The sequence below is a fragment of the Ovis canadensis genome, chromosome X, assembly GCF_042477335.2.
Source record: "Ovis canadensis isolate MfBH-ARS-UI-01 breed Bighorn chromosome X, ARS-UI_OviCan_v2, whole genome shotgun sequence".
Lineage (NCBI taxonomy): Eukaryota > Metazoa > Chordata > Mammalia > Artiodactyla > Bovidae > Ovis > Ovis canadensis.
The window spans coordinates 104,460,301-104,477,843 of record NC_091727.1 but is presented as its reverse complement, the minus strand read 5'-3'; the positions used below and the strand labels follow the sequence as shown (position 1 = coordinate 104,477,843).

Genomic DNA, 17,543 nt, shown 5'->3' with positions numbered 1-17,543 from the left:
CTCAGCCATTCAAAAGAATACGTTTGAATCAGTTCTGATGAGGTGGATGAAACTGGAGCCTATTATTCAGAGTGAAGTAAGCCAGAAAGAAAAACACCAATAAAGCATACTAACACATATATATGGAATTTAGATATAACCCTGTATGTGAGACAGCAAAAGTGACACAAATGTATAGAACAGTCTTTTGTACTCTGTGGGAGGGGGAGAAGGTGGGATGATTTGGGAGAATGGCATCAAAACATGTATAATATCATATATGAAATGAATTCCCAGTCCAAGTTCGATGCATGATACTGGATGCTTGGGGCTGGTGCACTGGGAAGACCCAGAGGGATGGTACGGGGAGAGAGGAGGGAAGGGGGTTCAGGATGTGGAACACATGTATACCTGTGGCAGATTCATGTTGATGTATGGTGAAACCGATACAACATTGTAAAGTAATTAACCCCCAATTAAAATAAATATTTTTAATGGAGATTAGCAAGGAGATATGTTAAGGATATAATATGACAAAATCAAAAACTCCTTCCTCATGGAATCAAATAGATTAAACTATGATGATACCAAAAAAAAAAAAAAAAAGCAGAGACATTACTTTTCCAACAAGGGTCCATCTAGTCAAAGCTTTGGTTTGTCCAATAGTCGTGTATGGATGTGAGAGTTGGAGTATAAAGAAAGCTGAGCATCATAGAATTGATGCTTTTGAACTGTGGTGTCGAGGAAGACTCTTGAAATTCCCTTGGACAGCAAGGAGATCCCACCAATCTATCCTAAAGGGAATCAGTCCTGAATATTCATTGGAAGGACTGATGCTGAAGCTGAAACTCCAGTACTTTAGCCACCTGATGCAAAGAACTGACTCACTGGAAAAGACCCTGATGCTGGGAAAGATCAAAGGTGGGAGGAGAAGGGGACAGCAGAGGATGAGATGGTTGGATGGCATCACTGACCCAAAGGACATGAGTTTGAGTGGGCTCTGGGAGTTGATGATGGACAGGGAAGCCTGGCGTGCTGCAGTCCATGGGGTTGCAAAGAGTCGGACATGACTGAGCAGCTGAACTGAACTGAACTGGGATATGAGACTGGGGTATAGACAAGGCATTCTTTTTTTTGTTTGTTTGTTTTTTTTTTTTTCCGTCTCTCTCTTTTTTTTTTTTTTTTTTTTTTTTTAGACAAGGCATTCTTGACTGGAAAAAAAATCTCAGATGGTAAAATTCTGGCAAGGTGATCTCTACTATTCCTTGCAGTTCTGTAAAATTTTACATTCTGTCTCTTTTTTTTGTTACTGTAGTAGAATATGCATCACAAAAGTTATCATTTTAACCCTTTTAAATGTACAGTTCTGTGGCATTTCATACACTCAAGTGACTGTGTGGCCATCTCTACCATTCATCTTCACAATGCTTTCACCTTCCTCAACCAAAACTCTATACCCGTTAATCTGTAACTCCCCATTCTCTCCTCACCGTAGTCCTTAGTAACCACCATTCTAATTTCTGTCTTTAGTTTCCCTACCCTAGACTCCTCAGATCAGTGGGATCATACAACATTTGCCCAGTGGTGACTTGTTTATCTTACTTGCATATGCTGGTTCATGTGGTCAGTGTTAGATTTGGCTATTTGCTTCATAGACCAACCTGCTTAATTCAACATATACTTGATCTGTGTTCATGTATATGAACTTGATCTATGATCTGTTATCTTAAAAATACATATCATGGTTATTGTACATGTTCTTTTCTTTTAAATTTTTGTTTTTCTGTGAACAAATGAATCCCAAGGTCCACAGTAGCGTTTCTGCCCCCTTTGGCCAAATGTTTGCTTTAGTGGCACACAGTGGCATTCAAAGGCCCCATGGGGTAATGGAGCTGATACTCCAGACACCAGTGATTTGTTAAAACTAGACTCCAGCTTCTCCCCGGTAAACAGTATAACTCTGAAGTACTTACTCTTTAGGTTTTCTGCATTTTGGAACAGAGAGCCATTTCCTGACCCCTAACTTACCACCCATGTTGATGCAGGACTTTACACTTACTCTTTCCAACCCATTGCTAAAACTTGTGGGTCGTTTTATAATTGGAAAAGTGGCATTTTCCCTGCAGGGACTTCCTATGCTTAAATGTGCCGGATATATGGTTATGGTTTAGAGCCACTTGGCTCGTTTGGATTTGTAAACCACTATGTAGATATCATCTTAGGCTTTTAAATTATTTAAGAATAAACCAAATATTTGCATTCTCAAATGCAAACATCTTTTACCAGAAATCAAAGGTAATAGTTGTAGTTCTCCAGAAGAATACAAACACAGGATCTGGGATTTTTGGTCAGCTTTGGTTTGTGATTGGTGTTTTCAGTAAGACCCATTGTAGACAAGGAAAGCATCCGTGAGTAGGCAGGAGCCCCACTAGCTTGCCGTTCCTGCCTGTGCCCAGTCGTACTTTGCTTCAGTTCCTCTGCCTGCCTCACAGTCGTCTGAATGTCCAGACATAGAACCATCCTCCAGCGACACTTGTCTGCAAAAGTGACGGTCAGAAGGAAGCACCCAGAAAACCTATGAGACAGCTCTGGTTCCCTGCCTGTTTAGGAAGAGTCCTAGTTCCACTGAATAGCTCGCTTGCAAAGAGGAAGCATTTTCAGACCTGGAAGTTGCTTAGTCATAAGGTTAATGACATTTTTAAGCTTTCTATGAATACTTTTTAGTGACGAACAGACGGTTGGTAAGTCTCTGTTTTCAATTGGTACAAAAAAAAAAAAAGCCACACATTGTTTTTAACTTGGAAAACAGATGCTCTCATTCACACAGAACTGCAAAACAGATAAACATGTTTTGTAAGATCTTTAATTTTTCTTTGAAATGTCACGTGCATGGGAAGCAATCTGAATTCATGAGGTAGAATGTAGTACTTATTAGAAACAAACTGTGGCAAAAGACAAGCTTCTCAGGCTGTATGGCATTGTGAGGAACGATTCAGTTATCATGTTCTGAGAGCTGCATGAATCCCTCCTGGAACTCTTCTGCCCTCTCACTGTAACGGGGATTCATTTTCTCTCGTTCTACTATAGGTGCTACTCTCTCTCCTAAGCTCAAGCTAGCTTGTTGTGACAGGAGAGAGCGGGTGTCAAGATGGGTATTGTTCCTCTCTCTCTTAGACATCCTACATAGTGTCAACATCTTAATTTAACTGAACCTTCCTTCCCCAGTCCCTAACTCTCGGCCACAGCCTATTCCCCACACTACAGTGTCCCCTAAACACCCATCATCATTTTCCTGGAGTCCATTCTCTGCCATCGTAAAGGCCCAGAGACACTTGGAAATTTTGAATGGAACTCCTACTTCCCAAGGATTTTAGAGTTTCAGGACTACCAGCAATAGCTTGAGAATCTATCCTGCAAGTGGGACTGTAAAGGTGAGAAATGTGTTCCCGGAATCCCAACGTGAAGCAAGACACTGAATCCACTTTTCCCCTAGAAACATTGTTATGGTATAAATAGTAGTTTCTCTGGTGTTCTTTCAGGTATACTATGGATACCTTTGTGTTAAATTGTCTTTTGGAGGGGACTGCTCCAGGAACCTAGGCATTATTTTTATGGCAAAATGCTGGCTTTCCAAATCCCAAACATCTTTCTTTAAAAAGATGGGCTTTTGGAATACAATCCATTCACAGCTTGGCTATTTGCCAGTATAATAAAACCAACCATTCCGCTTCCAGTCAATTCTGTGGTCCTAAAAAAATTCAGAGAATACCACTCATGAAATGTTATGGGGAGAGAAAGATGTCTCCAGTATTTCAAACTGTAGCTGAAAGAAAATTTAATGATTTCCAAATTTTGTCTGATACAGCTGAATACTGTGTGTGTGTACACACCTGTTTTATAATTCAAATATGTGTGTTCCCTCTATGAGCTCCATTTCCTATTGTACAACTTACAGTGAAGTTAATTTTACCTGGATTAATCATCATGCTCTTCAAGCTACACATTCCCTTTCTCTTATCCATTTACCTTGGGGGAGAGGGGGCTACAGTGTTCTTACTAGTTTCTACATGTGTACAAAAAAATGCCCATTAATCGTGGCTGATAAAACTTGTAAAGTAGATTAAAACAAAAACTAAAATAAGGTATAGTACCCAGTGTCCTCAAACTCTCAAATCACATGGGAAGCACTCAGAAGCCCCATTCAGAATTTCTACAAGTCTCCATTTACCTCCTCATTCATTTCCTTTCAGCAGCATCATTCAAAATAATAATTTAAAGCTATGGTTTATTTTTCTAACTTTTATTAAAGTTGCTAATAGTTCGACAATAAGCAACAATAATGTGTCATTTCTAATATTTAGCTATATCATACATTCAATAGGTTTCAGGGAGAGTCAAGACTTAGGACTTGACTCTTATTTGTAATAGTCTATGGAAAAATATATTGAGTTCCAAACAACTAATTTTAAACCTGTATTTTAGAACCAGTACATTAGTATGTCAGGTTGAACATTTATGCTATGCTATGTTATTTGGCTCAGGTTTATGATTATTAAGCTATTTCATGGTTTTCACAGGGTTCAAAATTATGGATAATAATGGAATACCTGGGTGGCGGTTCAGCGCTGGATCTTGTAAGTATTTTTAAACAATTACACACACACATCCATACTTTCACTTTTTTCTTTTAATTGGAGTGAGCATTGGCTTTTGGGCAAGCTAAGTGGTTGCTTTAGTTAATATGTTCACTCTGCCTTCAGTACTGCTACTCTTAACATAGATTCCGCTGTATTGCAGGTTCTGCACATTGCTGGCGTTCTTAAAGTATATAAGAAATGCAAACAGCTTAATAAAATTCCCTCCAAATTAAGAATGAGTGTGTGAGAGTTGCCATCAGTTTCATGTTTTACTTTACATGCTTATCCCTGAGAAGACTGAGCGTTCTTAGATTTTTGAAGAGATATCATCCAGATAACTGTTTTTAAATGTGGTTCTTGGGTTTTGACCAAGAAGCCCTACAGACCCAGCTCTGTGCAGAGTTCTCTCTGCCTCTCTATAGGTGACTTGGAAGTGTGATGGCATTTTTGTCACAATGACTTGGAAATGCCACAGCCATTTTAGCAGACCAGGCTGCTAAAATCCTGCAGTGTGAGGGAAAAGTTCTAATAAATGAAGATGTGTTTGTGCACAAAATGTTATTGAGAAACACTGGTTGTCTTCCCCCAAGTGGTGTGATTCTATCAGTGTTGTCCCTCCCTCTTTAAAATTTTTATTAATATGACATTGTATTTAAAATGCAATATGAATGACTGGAGACAACTTTGTGTAATAGAATGACTGCTGGGCTGGCCTATGGGAGTTTGAGTTTGTAGGGCTGCCTCTGTTTATAACTAAGTCTGTGACTGTGAGCCAGGCACATAAATCCTTGGACTTGACGTCCTATAAAATGAAGTTGCACTAAGTTGTCTTCCATCTTTAATATTATACGACTTTTATATAATATGCTCTGCCTTTGAAATTGGAGTCTGCTGTTTCTAAAAATAAACTGTTTTGATGATTAAGATCACCGAGTAATGTTTTAATTTTTATTTTTTTAAGTAGAAATGAATTTTTCTGACTGAAAATGATCAAATATTTTTTAAAGCCTTTAATATTGAATGCCAGTACTTCCAAAGTTTCAAATAATCCTATGAACAGAAATGACCATAAGCGATTTTTCCTTCCTTTAGACAGAACCATAGTTAAACCATTCCAAAAAAATGGTAATTAAACTTGATGGAGAGCCTCATCTTCTAGGAATTCATCTCAGTTTAATCAGTTGCTGAGTTAGGCCATCCTTCCTTGTATCTAATCTAATTCTTACATCCTAAAGCTCCATTTCATTTTTTTTTTCTTTCTCTCTCCTGTCTAGTGAGAGAACATAACTGGTATTTCTTTGGCTGATAGTCCTTCATGCATATGGAGTCAGGTCTCATTCTCACCATTAAATGACCTCAGCTCTATTTGTCATGTAGTTTGATTAAACAATAGTTTATTCATTAGCTCCACAAGAAGCCTCACAATTGCTCTAGGAGCCTCCTCCTACTTTTTAAATATTAAGAATCCTTTCTAAATTTATCACAGTTACCTTAACTGGCCCCCCAAAATGTTTATCATGTCACTTCCCTGCTTTGTAGGCATTGGCAAGACCAGTGCACTGCTTTCCTCGGAATCTCTGATAGCAACGGGAAGCACTGGACAGTGGCCCAGCCCTAACTAATACAATCTGTGTCCCCCAAGAGTAGCTGGGGCAGTTTTATGAAACCTCTGAATGAAATGATTTTGAGATCTTAATCTCATTCTGAGCTCTGCCTAAGTCAAAAAATAACAATTAGCATAAATTCAATGAACTTGAAATGTTTCTAGCTGTGTAGTGGCCAAAAATCAAGAGACCTAGATCCTATTCCCAATTCTGCCATTGACTAGCTGGCTAATATTGGGCAGACTATTTAACCTGTGCTTCAAATGTTCAAATAAGAAATTAGATGAGTAATCTCTCTAGTTTTCTTTTTTCTAGCTTTAACACTTAATACTATTGTGATTTAATTATAAACTTCATTGACTCGACTTTTTACGGAGAGCAAATGATGAGAATACACTTTCTTCATTTAGGAGAATGCTATCGTTTGGAGGAATCTAAGAAAGGATCAGGGTTAGAGGAGGGCACTGCTACCAGGGACAAGAGAAATTAAAAGGAATGCTGGGCAAAAAGTGTTCATCCCATTAAACTGGTGCCTGATAGCGTAATATGATTATGACCAGTAATTAAGTTCAACACTATATAGTATATGGACCTTCCCCAAAGGCTCAGCTGGTAAAGAACCAGCCTGTCAATGTAGAAGGTACAGGAGATGCAGGTTCAATCCCTGGGTCGGGAAGATCCCCTGGTGAAGGAAATGGCAACCTACTCCAGTATTCTTCCCTGGAGAATCCCATAGACTGAGGAGTCTGGCGGGCTGCAGTCCATGGGGTTGCAAAGAATAAGACACACCTTAGCAACTGAAAACAACTATATACCTCAAGATTTCCTCCCATTCTTACAAAAAAATTAGTTGTGTGTGAACAGACTTTGAGCATAATGTACATTATTTTATTGGATTGATTATACCTCACTTGTTTCCAATAAAAATTGCAGTGGCTTACAACAAAAACACATATAATAAGGTTAAGAGAATAAAACATGAGCACCAGGGGAAAAAGTTGGAAACGATATGCTAACCATAAGAGAAAGCATAGCAAAACATGCTGTATTAGGGACTGGCTGGAAGTCAGAGGAGTATGGGAGAACACCCCCAAGCCTGCAAATGTCCCTCTCGAATATGGTCAGTTGACAGCAAAGGCACAACATACAAAGCCAGCGCCCTGCCCTGGGGTAGATGTGTCAGCCATTAGAGACATGGTAAAGTCTTCAGTCTTTGGAGAGAAGCTCCATTGTGCACTCCAAGGACAGTGGACCAGGATCTTGGCATCATCTCTCCCAAGGTTACATTGGAAATTTTTAAAAAGCAACCTCTATTCCATCTATTTACTTTCCTTCTCTTTCCAGCTCCTTTTTTTTCTCCTCTTCTGATCATTATCATCATGGCTAAGGAAACATTTTAACCACAAGGTTTGGGATAGTTTTCTGTCTGACATGAACAAGAAAACCCCAACTCTGCCACCACCCCACTCCCATTTCCCTGCCACAGAAGTGCCCTTCCCATCCTCCTCCAGTACCCAGTTAAGTGAGATTGCATTGAATTTTAAACTGGACCTAAGTATACCAGATAAGCTAATGTGTCTGTAGGACCACTTTTCCGTTTGTCTTTACTTAAGTATATTTTAAAAATTCTGTATTATTCAGACCACTTTTAGAAATCTTTCAGAATGATAGCTAGTACCTTTTATATGGACCTTGCCCAATTTTCTAAGTGACTGAGAATATACCTCCTCTGGCCCTGTCAACATTTTATAATCAATGATACTAAAGTACTAGTCTTAAGTAGTATTACTTGACATTTATCTTTAAGTTCTTTGGTAGTACCTCAGAATTTCATTACCAGCAATCAATAAAATAATATACCATTTTCACCTTTTAGATGACTTTTAATCACTGGTGTTTAAATAGATACTTTGGGGTGGAAGTTGATACATTTGAAAGTAAATAGATAATGTTACCTAGGAAAGGCACCTACTGAACTATAAACATCCCTGAAGTATACTATATATCCAGAGCATAGTTAATATTAAATAGTGAGACCGAAGTATGGGTTCTATTTTAAGCTGTTAAATCTCAACATGAAAGTACCCTTTATTCAGAATAAATATGGCATTCATGAAAGATGAAATACAGAAGGTGCCAAAGAGCTGTGAATCCCTCCCAGTGTGAGGCAGAGTGGGCAATGTTTGATTTTCACCACCTCTTCCCTCCTTCCAGCAAACAGAGCTCTACCTCAGCTCTGACTTTAGATTCCCACCCTTTCCTGTAATAATATTATACAGTCCACTGTTTGTGCTTTATGAGGTACCAGAATTTTAAAATAACCATTTATTTTAAAGAGAGATTTTCAGATATTCCATTACAAATTCTCCTGAAACTTAATCATTGCTTTCCTTGTATTGCAGTTGAAACCACTGGCTTTAGTACAGGGATGGGGAAAGAAAGAGAAATGTGTTACATTTATTTGAAAAACTGTATCCCTCCATGATTTGAATTTCTTTTTACAATGAAAGCTTGAATAGTTTAATTATTATATTCCTAGCTAAAACTTAAATCTGAGTCTCCAAAAAGTCTCTGCTTTATAATGTTTTTGAAATACGTAAATGTTAAGAAAGGTCCTACAGCTGACCCATATGATCAAATTGGGTTGCTGCAGAAATCTTATGGACCATCTGATCTAAAAATCAGTTCAGTGTAAATATTTAATGTTTTAAACAGCAAATGCCAAAATTTAAGTAGTTGATATATTTTTTCTATCTGTCATTACTTAAGCATGTTCCTTAGATCTTTAATGTAAATATTTAAGAACCTCAAGATTAGAAGCTAATATATAGTTATATTATCTTTCAAGATTAAATCTAATCATTAAAATCTAATCATTGAAAACCCTTTTAGCCCTTTGACTTAACTCTCTTCACCCTTAAGAATTTTCTCATTTGTTTAAATACTGGCTTAATAAACAGAACTGTTTCATTATATATAAGCAATTCCCTTATTTCAAAGATAATGTTAAGTTTGAACCTTATCGTTCCAAACTTTTACATGTGTGTGCGTGTGTTTTCCCCTAAGCTGCGAGCTGGTCCATTTGATGAGTTCCAGATTGCTACCATGCTAAAGGAAATTTTGAAAGGTCTGGACTACCTGCATTCTGAAAAGAAAATTCACCGAGACATAAAAGGTATACAGAAGTCTAATATGAACCTGAGAAAAATAGATGCATTCTGAGGAAGCTGAGGTTTTTTTCGTTTCCTTTTCCCTCTTAGCTGCCAACGTCTTGCTCTCAGAGCAAGGAGATGTGAAACTTGCTGACTTTGGAGTGGCTGGCCAGCTGACGGATACACAAATTAAAAGAAATACCTTTGTGGGAACACCATTTTGGATGGCTCCTGAAGTTATCCAGCAGTCAGCTTATGACTCAAAAGTGAAGTGTTACCTATAAACTATTTTGTTTTTAATATTGTTTTACATAGCATCCTATCCTATTTAATAAACTGCCTCAATTCTCCTTCCTCTTAGAGTATTTCTATAACTAGAGCCATGTCAAATTTTGCTGCTAAATCATAAGTTCCCTAGATGCTGGTAATACTGAATATTTGGATCTTCCCTTCAGTGACCTTCCATCCTACTTGGAATACAATGCAAAGTCCTTACTACCACGTGCATGGCCGTCTGCTGTCTGGCCCTTGTCTACCTCTGCCTCATCGCCTACCACTCTCCTCCATTTTCTACCCATTTCAGCCACAGTGGCCTCTTTACTGGTCCATAAACACAGCAAGTCCCCTCTGGCCTCAGGACCTTTGCACTTGCCTCTCCCTCTAACTGGAATAACTTTCCTTTCAATCAGGTCTCGGCTTAAACATTACTGACACAGAACAGTCTTCCCTAGCCATCCCATGTAAATTTGCAGCCCTTTTACCTTGTTATTCATTATTCCATTATCCTGATTTTGTATTTTCTTCACAGAACTTAATACCATCTGACATCCTATTGTTTATTCATTTATCTTTCTCTTCTACTAGAACATAAGCCTCTTGAGAGCAGGAATTTTTGTCTGGTTTAGTCACCACCCGAATTCTCAGTGCTTGGAATGCGGTGCCTGGCACAAAGTAGGGAATTTGATACTTTTCTTAAAAAATGAATTCCATCAAAAAGTTATTAACACCACATTTCTTGAGACATTTTAATATTGTATGACCATGAGACTCCACGGGTTATTTTGTGGCAGAATGTTAGAATGGAATTTCAAGGTAATTGTTCTTTCCTCCTTACCTTAGGCTGACATTTGGTCCCTGGGAATTACTGCTATTGAACTAGCCAAGGGAGAACCACCTAACTCTGATATGCATCCAATGAGAGTTCTGTTTCTTATTCCAAAAAACAATCCTCCAACTCTTGTCGGAGACTTTACTAAATCCTTTAAGGAGTTTATTGATGCTTGCCTGAACAAAGATCCATCATTTGTGAGTATATGTGCTATGACCGTTGTTTTCTGTGATCAGATATACATAGAGCCAGTGTGGTTTGTTCAACAGTAAGGAATACAATGCCTGTGGAAACTGTCTACAGACCATCCAGGAACCTGACTGTCCCGTCTGTGTAGCTAATTTTGTTCAGTTGTTGACAAGGTCCGTAGTTCCTTCTCTCCTTGCCCTGCATCTTCTCTTTTTGCTATGTTCCCTAGCATCTTCCTCATTCTGTTGATCATTTCCTATTTCAAGGGGAAATAAAGTTCATTTTGTAGGATGTCATTAAGAAAGTATAACTATGCACAATGATTCTTATTCACCTGTTTGCATTTTTCATGAAAAGTTGTTGGTGTTTCACGATTTTTTATTTAATGTTCAGAAATTCCAACATGAAGTTGTATACTTTTCCTGAAGTCTAGTGAACTCCATTCATTTAGTTGGCAAATTTGATTACAGTTGTTGTTTTTGTTTTTAAAATAAAGTTGCCTGATAACTGTGAGAAACTAAAATATACAAGAACTATCTCTAAATTGGATGTAACTATCATAGGTTACTAATGAATATTCTGATATTAATAAAATATTAGGGAGGAAATATCCCCTACAGCACATGGTATTTTTATTTAGGTGCAATATGAATAAATGTGTGATGGAGAAGGGATTAATATGGGGGTCATATGATGTGTGCAGATAATAAGAAAGTTATAGCCTTGCTAGTTTTCATCCTTTTTATTCCAATTTACAGTAAATATAATAAAAGTATTTTAATGCACGATCTTGTTTTAAAATTTTTATGTAATTATCAAAGTCCTATCATGTGTTTCTCTACTTTGAAGAAAGCCCCGCCTGCCTGTTTGCTGGTACATAGGCCACCTTTTGCCACTGGATTTTAGCAAATTGATACCAAAGCAGTGAATTTAATTTGGTTGCCTTGAGCCACTTCGGAAATAGAATTAGCTATTGTCCTATGGCATTTTAGTTATCCTCATATCTATAGACAAACTTTTATACCTTTCAACTTGATAATGATTTCATATCACTCTTTGCAATCATAAAAAGCCTAGACATATTGGCGCATCCTTTCTTTTTTGTTCCTTAGCGTCCTACAGCTAAAGAACTTCTGAAACATAAATTCATTGTAAAAAATTCAAAGAAGACTTCTTATCTGACTGAACTGATAGATCGATTTAAGAGATGGAAGGCAGAAGGACACAGCGATGATGAATCTGATTCTGACGGGTCTGATTCGTACGTACCAATTGTTTACTTTTTATGTAGACAGCCCATTTCAGTATTTCATATCTGTTACTGTGAGCTGATGTGTTTTCTCTAGCATAAAATATAAACCTTATTCTAAAGCGTGACTTTAGAAATTGTGAAAATCTTTTAAAATTGTGGTCTGTGAAGTACAATGAATTTGGAAACACGTTTTTTTTTTTTTTTTTTTTCTCCTTAGAAGTGAATTTCTTTAGTTTTAAATGGTCTCAGTCTAACCCCTAGTGGATACTTGAGCATATTACAAAATTTTGGAACAAGATTGCATTTAAGGTGCTTTATTAGCTTGCCCAAAGTGATAAAGAGCAATGTCTTCTCATACTTTCCTGGCAACCTATAAAACCCCTCTGGAGAACTAACGTTTCTCACCTCTTGGCCATGTACCAAACTGTGATCAGACTGGTCCATTGAAATATTCATTTATATCTGATTTGTACCCCCTAAAAAGTTACATTGTTTTTTTAACTACAGCATTTATACTAACATTTGAGCCTCTAACTCCTTAACTTAATTTAGACTACAGAGTCTGTAGGCTACACCAGAATTTACTTCTCTGCTAGTTGAACTGACACAAAGGCAACACCACATCTCTTCAGATAATATCTGCATTTATGAGAAGTTGTCCAACTTTTAAAAAGTCTAAAAAGTACCAAGGTAGTTGTCTTTACTCTGTTCTAATGGTTGTTGGCCTTTGCTGCCCATTAGTCACTCTTGGAGCCTTTAAAAATGTAAATTAACTATACTCCAATATAAAATAAGATGGAAAAAAAAAAACAAAAACCACAGGCCACATTACAGGAGATCTTGATCTAGTCAGTGGGAAGGGATTGGGCCAGGGCTTTATATATAGTAAGAGACCTTCACATGTGATTCTGATATATACTTAGAGCTGGGTACCACTGCTACTCTTTAGCAGAAACCACTGTGTATTTGAAACTGAGATCAAATTATTTTTTTATACTTTGGGGCAGTTATCCATTCAGAATCTGTCTGCACTGATTTGGTATTTTTCCCAAGCTGTGTCATTTGGGAACTTATAGAAATATCTTTGGCAATCTCTTTAGGGAGTCCACCAGCAGGGAAAATAATACTCATCCTGAATGGAGCTTTACCACTGTGCGAAAGAAGCCTGATCCTAAGAAACTACAGAATGGGGCAGTATGTATACAGAGATGATCTCTTCCTTTTGGTAGACTTTGTCGAACTATAAAATGAGACAGTGTGATGGCCAGAAATTGTTAGAATTTAATACCCCTAAATGCTTGTCTACCTCACTGTGGTCCACAGTATGTTTCATTTGCCATTCATTTCAAACTAATTAAGAAAAGGTCATAGAAGTCATTTAAGTAGCCATTGGTATGTTTTAAAATAGAATTGTGCATATTAATTGTAATCCTAGAAGTTAGAGGCCTCTGGACGATGGATGGGAATGAGTGATGAGAAGAAAGTATGGAGAGTTGCCTTGTATTGGGTCTTTTTTGAGGAGGACTCCAATGAATGCACATGAGTGATATTTTAATTTCATGTGTATAATCTATAATATTTGTTCAAAGGAGCAAGATCTTGTACAAACCCTGAGCTGTTTGTCTATGATAATCACACCTGCATTTGCTGAAGTAAGTACAGACTCATCAGCTTTGGCTATCTAATTTAAGAAGTTTAGTAATTTTAAATGTTATAGCTATTGATCTTTCTCAGCTTAAACAGCAGGATGAGAATAATGCAAGCAGGAATCAGGCAATCGAAGAACTGGAGAAAAGTATTGCCGTGGCCGAAGCTGCCTGTCCTGGCATTACAGATAAAATGGTGAAGAAATTAATTGAAAAATTTCAAAAGTAAGCTTGAAATGTCATTTTTAAAAAGCTATTTGACATTTTCTGTTGGATGTTCATTTATGATGTGATACTATGATTACCTACTTATTTTGGTTATTCCTAACAAAGTCAATTCTTAATAGTCATATAATTGAAAACTGTTTTGTTTGCCGCCCATCTGAAATATTAGCTTTTGGAATTATCTGCACATATTACAAGGTAGTTTTCCACTGAATGAAATGGCCTAGTTGGTTTTTTCCCTTTTTTTTTCTTTTTTTTTTTTTTTGTTAGTAGGAGTATAGACAAAAGGTCAGGGGGCATATTCTTATTTGGACCCTTGTAAATACCATTTAGGAATGCTTTCATTCTTGTTGCTGTTCTTATCACAGTGCTAGTCACAGTTTCAGTGCTATAGTTCATTAAGTTTAACCCCCATAGGAAAAGTTAAGGAAAGGATTTTAGGTAGAGAAACTCAAATAAAGATTCTGAAAAGTTCTTATGGTTGATTTCAGTTTCTATACTGTCTCTTGAACTGTTGCTTTACACACTCAGTAAAGTTCTTACATTTAATTGTTAAATTCCCTTTAAAAATGTATATACAAACACAACTTCTTAGCTCAAGCAAGTTATAAAGCAATACTAATCTTAGCCTTAATCTCATTATATGGCTTCTCAGCATATCTTTATATTTCTTTGTATTTGTGATGCCGCTGGGATCAAGTTGGAACAAACTATACAGCTGTAAAACATACTCTCCTAGATCTTTTTAGCTGATAAAGCCTATTTATATTCATCAGTTAAAACCCCTCTTAAAATCCCTTAGTTTTTCTTAAATTAATTTATTTTAATTGGAGGCTAATTAAAATCCCTTAGTTTTTAATGAAAACCTCCCTTCTCTTTTCCAAATCAAACAAATCAATTGGAAGCTGTAAAATCAGACACAAAAGGGATTTTTTTTAACTTCCTTATGTTTTAGCATCTGTATGATGAGACCCAATACAGTTTTGTCTGCTCAATCACTTCCTTCACTGGAGAGTTCATACAGATACAAGATAGACACACGCATACTTATACATCACTTAAGTTTTTCCTAATTTTATAGGTGTTCGACAGATGAATCCCCCTAAGAAACTTCTCGTTATTGGCTTCTATTTCATATGGACCCAGAGAAACCCACCAAAGCTACTTCAAGCTTACCAATGCTTAACTCATGAGCTCCATGTGCCTTTTGGATCTTTGCAACATTGAAGATTTGGAAGAAGCTATTCAACTATTTTGTGATGGTGTTTATCATTTTCTATTTTAAAGAGATTATTTTGTAGGGAGTAACTTTTTAATACTATAGTTTCACCTGTATTCTAGTAAATGTTGAGACAGTTTTGCTTTTACGTATCATTATTACTTAAGTTACTAGGATGAATACTTTTCATGTTTTGATCTTTAGTTAACTGTACACTCATGAAACATACAGGTTGTTCAAAGTCATCATAAATATTCAACTTTTATAATCATCAAGCTTCAAAAAGTTTGTTTTAAACACAGCATATTCTAAAAATGACTATTGGTGGGGAAGCAGAAACAAGTTACACATTCTTAAGATAGAAGTTTTTGATAAGCTCTTAGAAATGAAACCTGGAAAAGTATTGACGTTTCTACGAAGTGGGTATGATATTCAGGCAGCTCAATAATGATTACATTTGAGAGCCCTGCGTCTGTAGTGTTTAGAGGCAACATGTAGCAACAGAGGTACCTCTTGTGTGCAGTATTTACTTTCTCTTACAGAAGAGATGGTTGATCCTTATTTAACATGGTTGGGAAGTTAAAGCAATACCAATTAGCCAAGGATGAATTTTCAGTAATACCGGAAGAATAAGGATTCATTTTAAAAACCAACTCAAATCGCATATTATATGAGTGGATTTGGGGAGCTTAAAAGAAGCTGATTATCATGTGATTATAAATACCTGGTCAACAGGTATGAATATAATTTACACCAGCATATTTTTGTCATGGTCTTAAAATGTCCTATAAACTATTTATACATTTTTGTTCTTCATAACGATCCAATACATAAGCATCATTTGTTCATTTTTGAGAGGGTATTTAAATAAGCATTTTCTAATTCATATGAAAATAATCATAGTACCGGATGATTTCTGTCCGTACAAAGGTAGGTTAGATTGTACAGTTAATTTTCAGTTATATTTATGGTACTGTTACGTGGGTAATACCCTTTTCTGTTAAGCCCAGTATATATATTATGCCTGCCTAAGTTCTGAAGTGGGGCTGTATTTCAGTAGTTGTAGAATTATTGATATTAATTAGTTTTGATAGTTTATGTTTTATTGTTTGGATCTGCACAATTTGGGTTTTGCACAAAAGTCATTTTAATAAAGCTCAATAATTGCCAAATGTTAGAAGATGTTCTTCAAGTGAAGAATAAGTTTTTAGTCAAAGTGGCCATTACCTCCTCCTCTTTTGTAATAATACAGACACTTGAATAAGTTGTTGTTGTGTCATATGCCAAGAAAATGTTTTCATTGGTGCCTATACTGTAATAATTACTTTTAACACATTTTATTTTGAAGTAATAGTTCAGTGAAAAATTTCACCTGCTAACTAACTGAAACTCAATCACCGTTTATAATTTGTAGAGGCCTGGTAATAATTTTGCAACTCATGTGTTAAATGAATATTTTTATAAAAGTAAAAGCAACAAATTTTTAAATTGATTATTTGAAACTTTCAGCACAGCTGCATTATGAATAGAAAATTGTATTGCTTATTCATTTTAGTTATTAGTCCTGTAAACTGTTTCTGGGTAAGCATACTTCAGTGTTTTGGGGGGATTTAAAAATAAATATTTAAATTTCATGGTCCTTAATGTTTGTTTTCTTGAGGGGTATGGTATTTTCATTGTTTCAAATTATTTCTCCTTTCCCCTTTCATTTATTGTTGGAACTTTAACATCAGAGTTTCCATTGGAAACTAGAAGATATTCTTCACAATTTTATTATGCATTGATTATAGTTCCAATGGACTATAATTTGAATATCTGATTTCTGTCCTGCTTGAATATCTGTCATGATTTCTGCCTCCTGTCCTGACAAAGTTATTAATAGAGTCCTCTTTCACTCGAAAATATCCTTACTAGGTTAGACAGTAAATTATATGGTCGCCCTAATATAGTTTTGTTAGGAAATCTTATACAGATTTGAACCCTGTATTTGAACAAATTTTGCAAAGATTTCTGGAAATTGAGATGAGAAACAGCATATAATCATAAAGGAGTTTGGGTTTTTCCAACAGAAAAGGTCAGAGATTAACTTAATGTAGCTTTGAGTATCTATATGATTAATACATAAGTGATTGGGCTTCATATATTCTTATTATGAAATAGCTATTGTAGACTTGTGAGTTATTGGATTTGGTTCCAGAAGCAGGAAGGAAAGTGCTGGAATGTTGAAAAGCAGTAGAGTGAGGTTTATTAAAAGGGATTTTTCTGGTGTAAGGGCTAGGAGAGTAAGAAAACTATTCCATCTATCTTTTATCTATTCAGTCATATATAAAAATAACTTGCTTATATAAGTGCATCATTTCTTTGATGTCATTACCTAACATTATCTTGTAAATATGTTGTACTTACCATTAAAATAAAAAAAGAAGATAAAGTTCTCAAATAGAATGCTATACCTTTCAAGGGGGAATAATAGAGAAATCCTGAATGGGTCAAGAATAGAACTGTGGTTCATTAACTCAGTGTGGAGTATTA

General features: G+C 36.2%; 1 protein-coding gene across 1 annotated transcript in view; it reads left to right on the top strand.

The window, feature by feature from the left end:
- Window positions 1–16,650, top strand: part of STK26 (serine/threonine kinase 26) — a 70,537-nt gene extending 53,887 nt beyond the window's left edge. The window contains exons 4-12 of the mRNA XM_070292005.1: window positions 4,557–4,613; window positions 9,287–9,395; window positions 9,481–9,638; window positions 10,492–10,677; window positions 11,782–11,930; window positions 13,022–13,115; window positions 13,511–13,573; window positions 13,656–13,792; window positions 14,874–16,650. Coding sequence (XP_070148106.1) covers window positions 4,557–4,613; window positions 9,287–9,395; window positions 9,481–9,638; window positions 10,492–10,677; window positions 11,782–11,930; window positions 13,022–13,115; window positions 13,511–13,573; window positions 13,656–13,792; window positions 14,874–14,898 — 978 coding nt within the window. The 3' untranslated portion in view covers window positions 14,899–16,650. The remainder of the gene's footprint in view (window positions 1–4,556; window positions 4,614–9,286; window positions 9,396–9,480; window positions 9,639–10,491; window positions 10,678–11,781; window positions 11,931–13,021; window positions 13,116–13,510; window positions 13,574–13,655; window positions 13,793–14,873) is intronic.
- The last annotated feature ends 893 nt before the right edge of the window (window positions 16,651–17,543 follow it).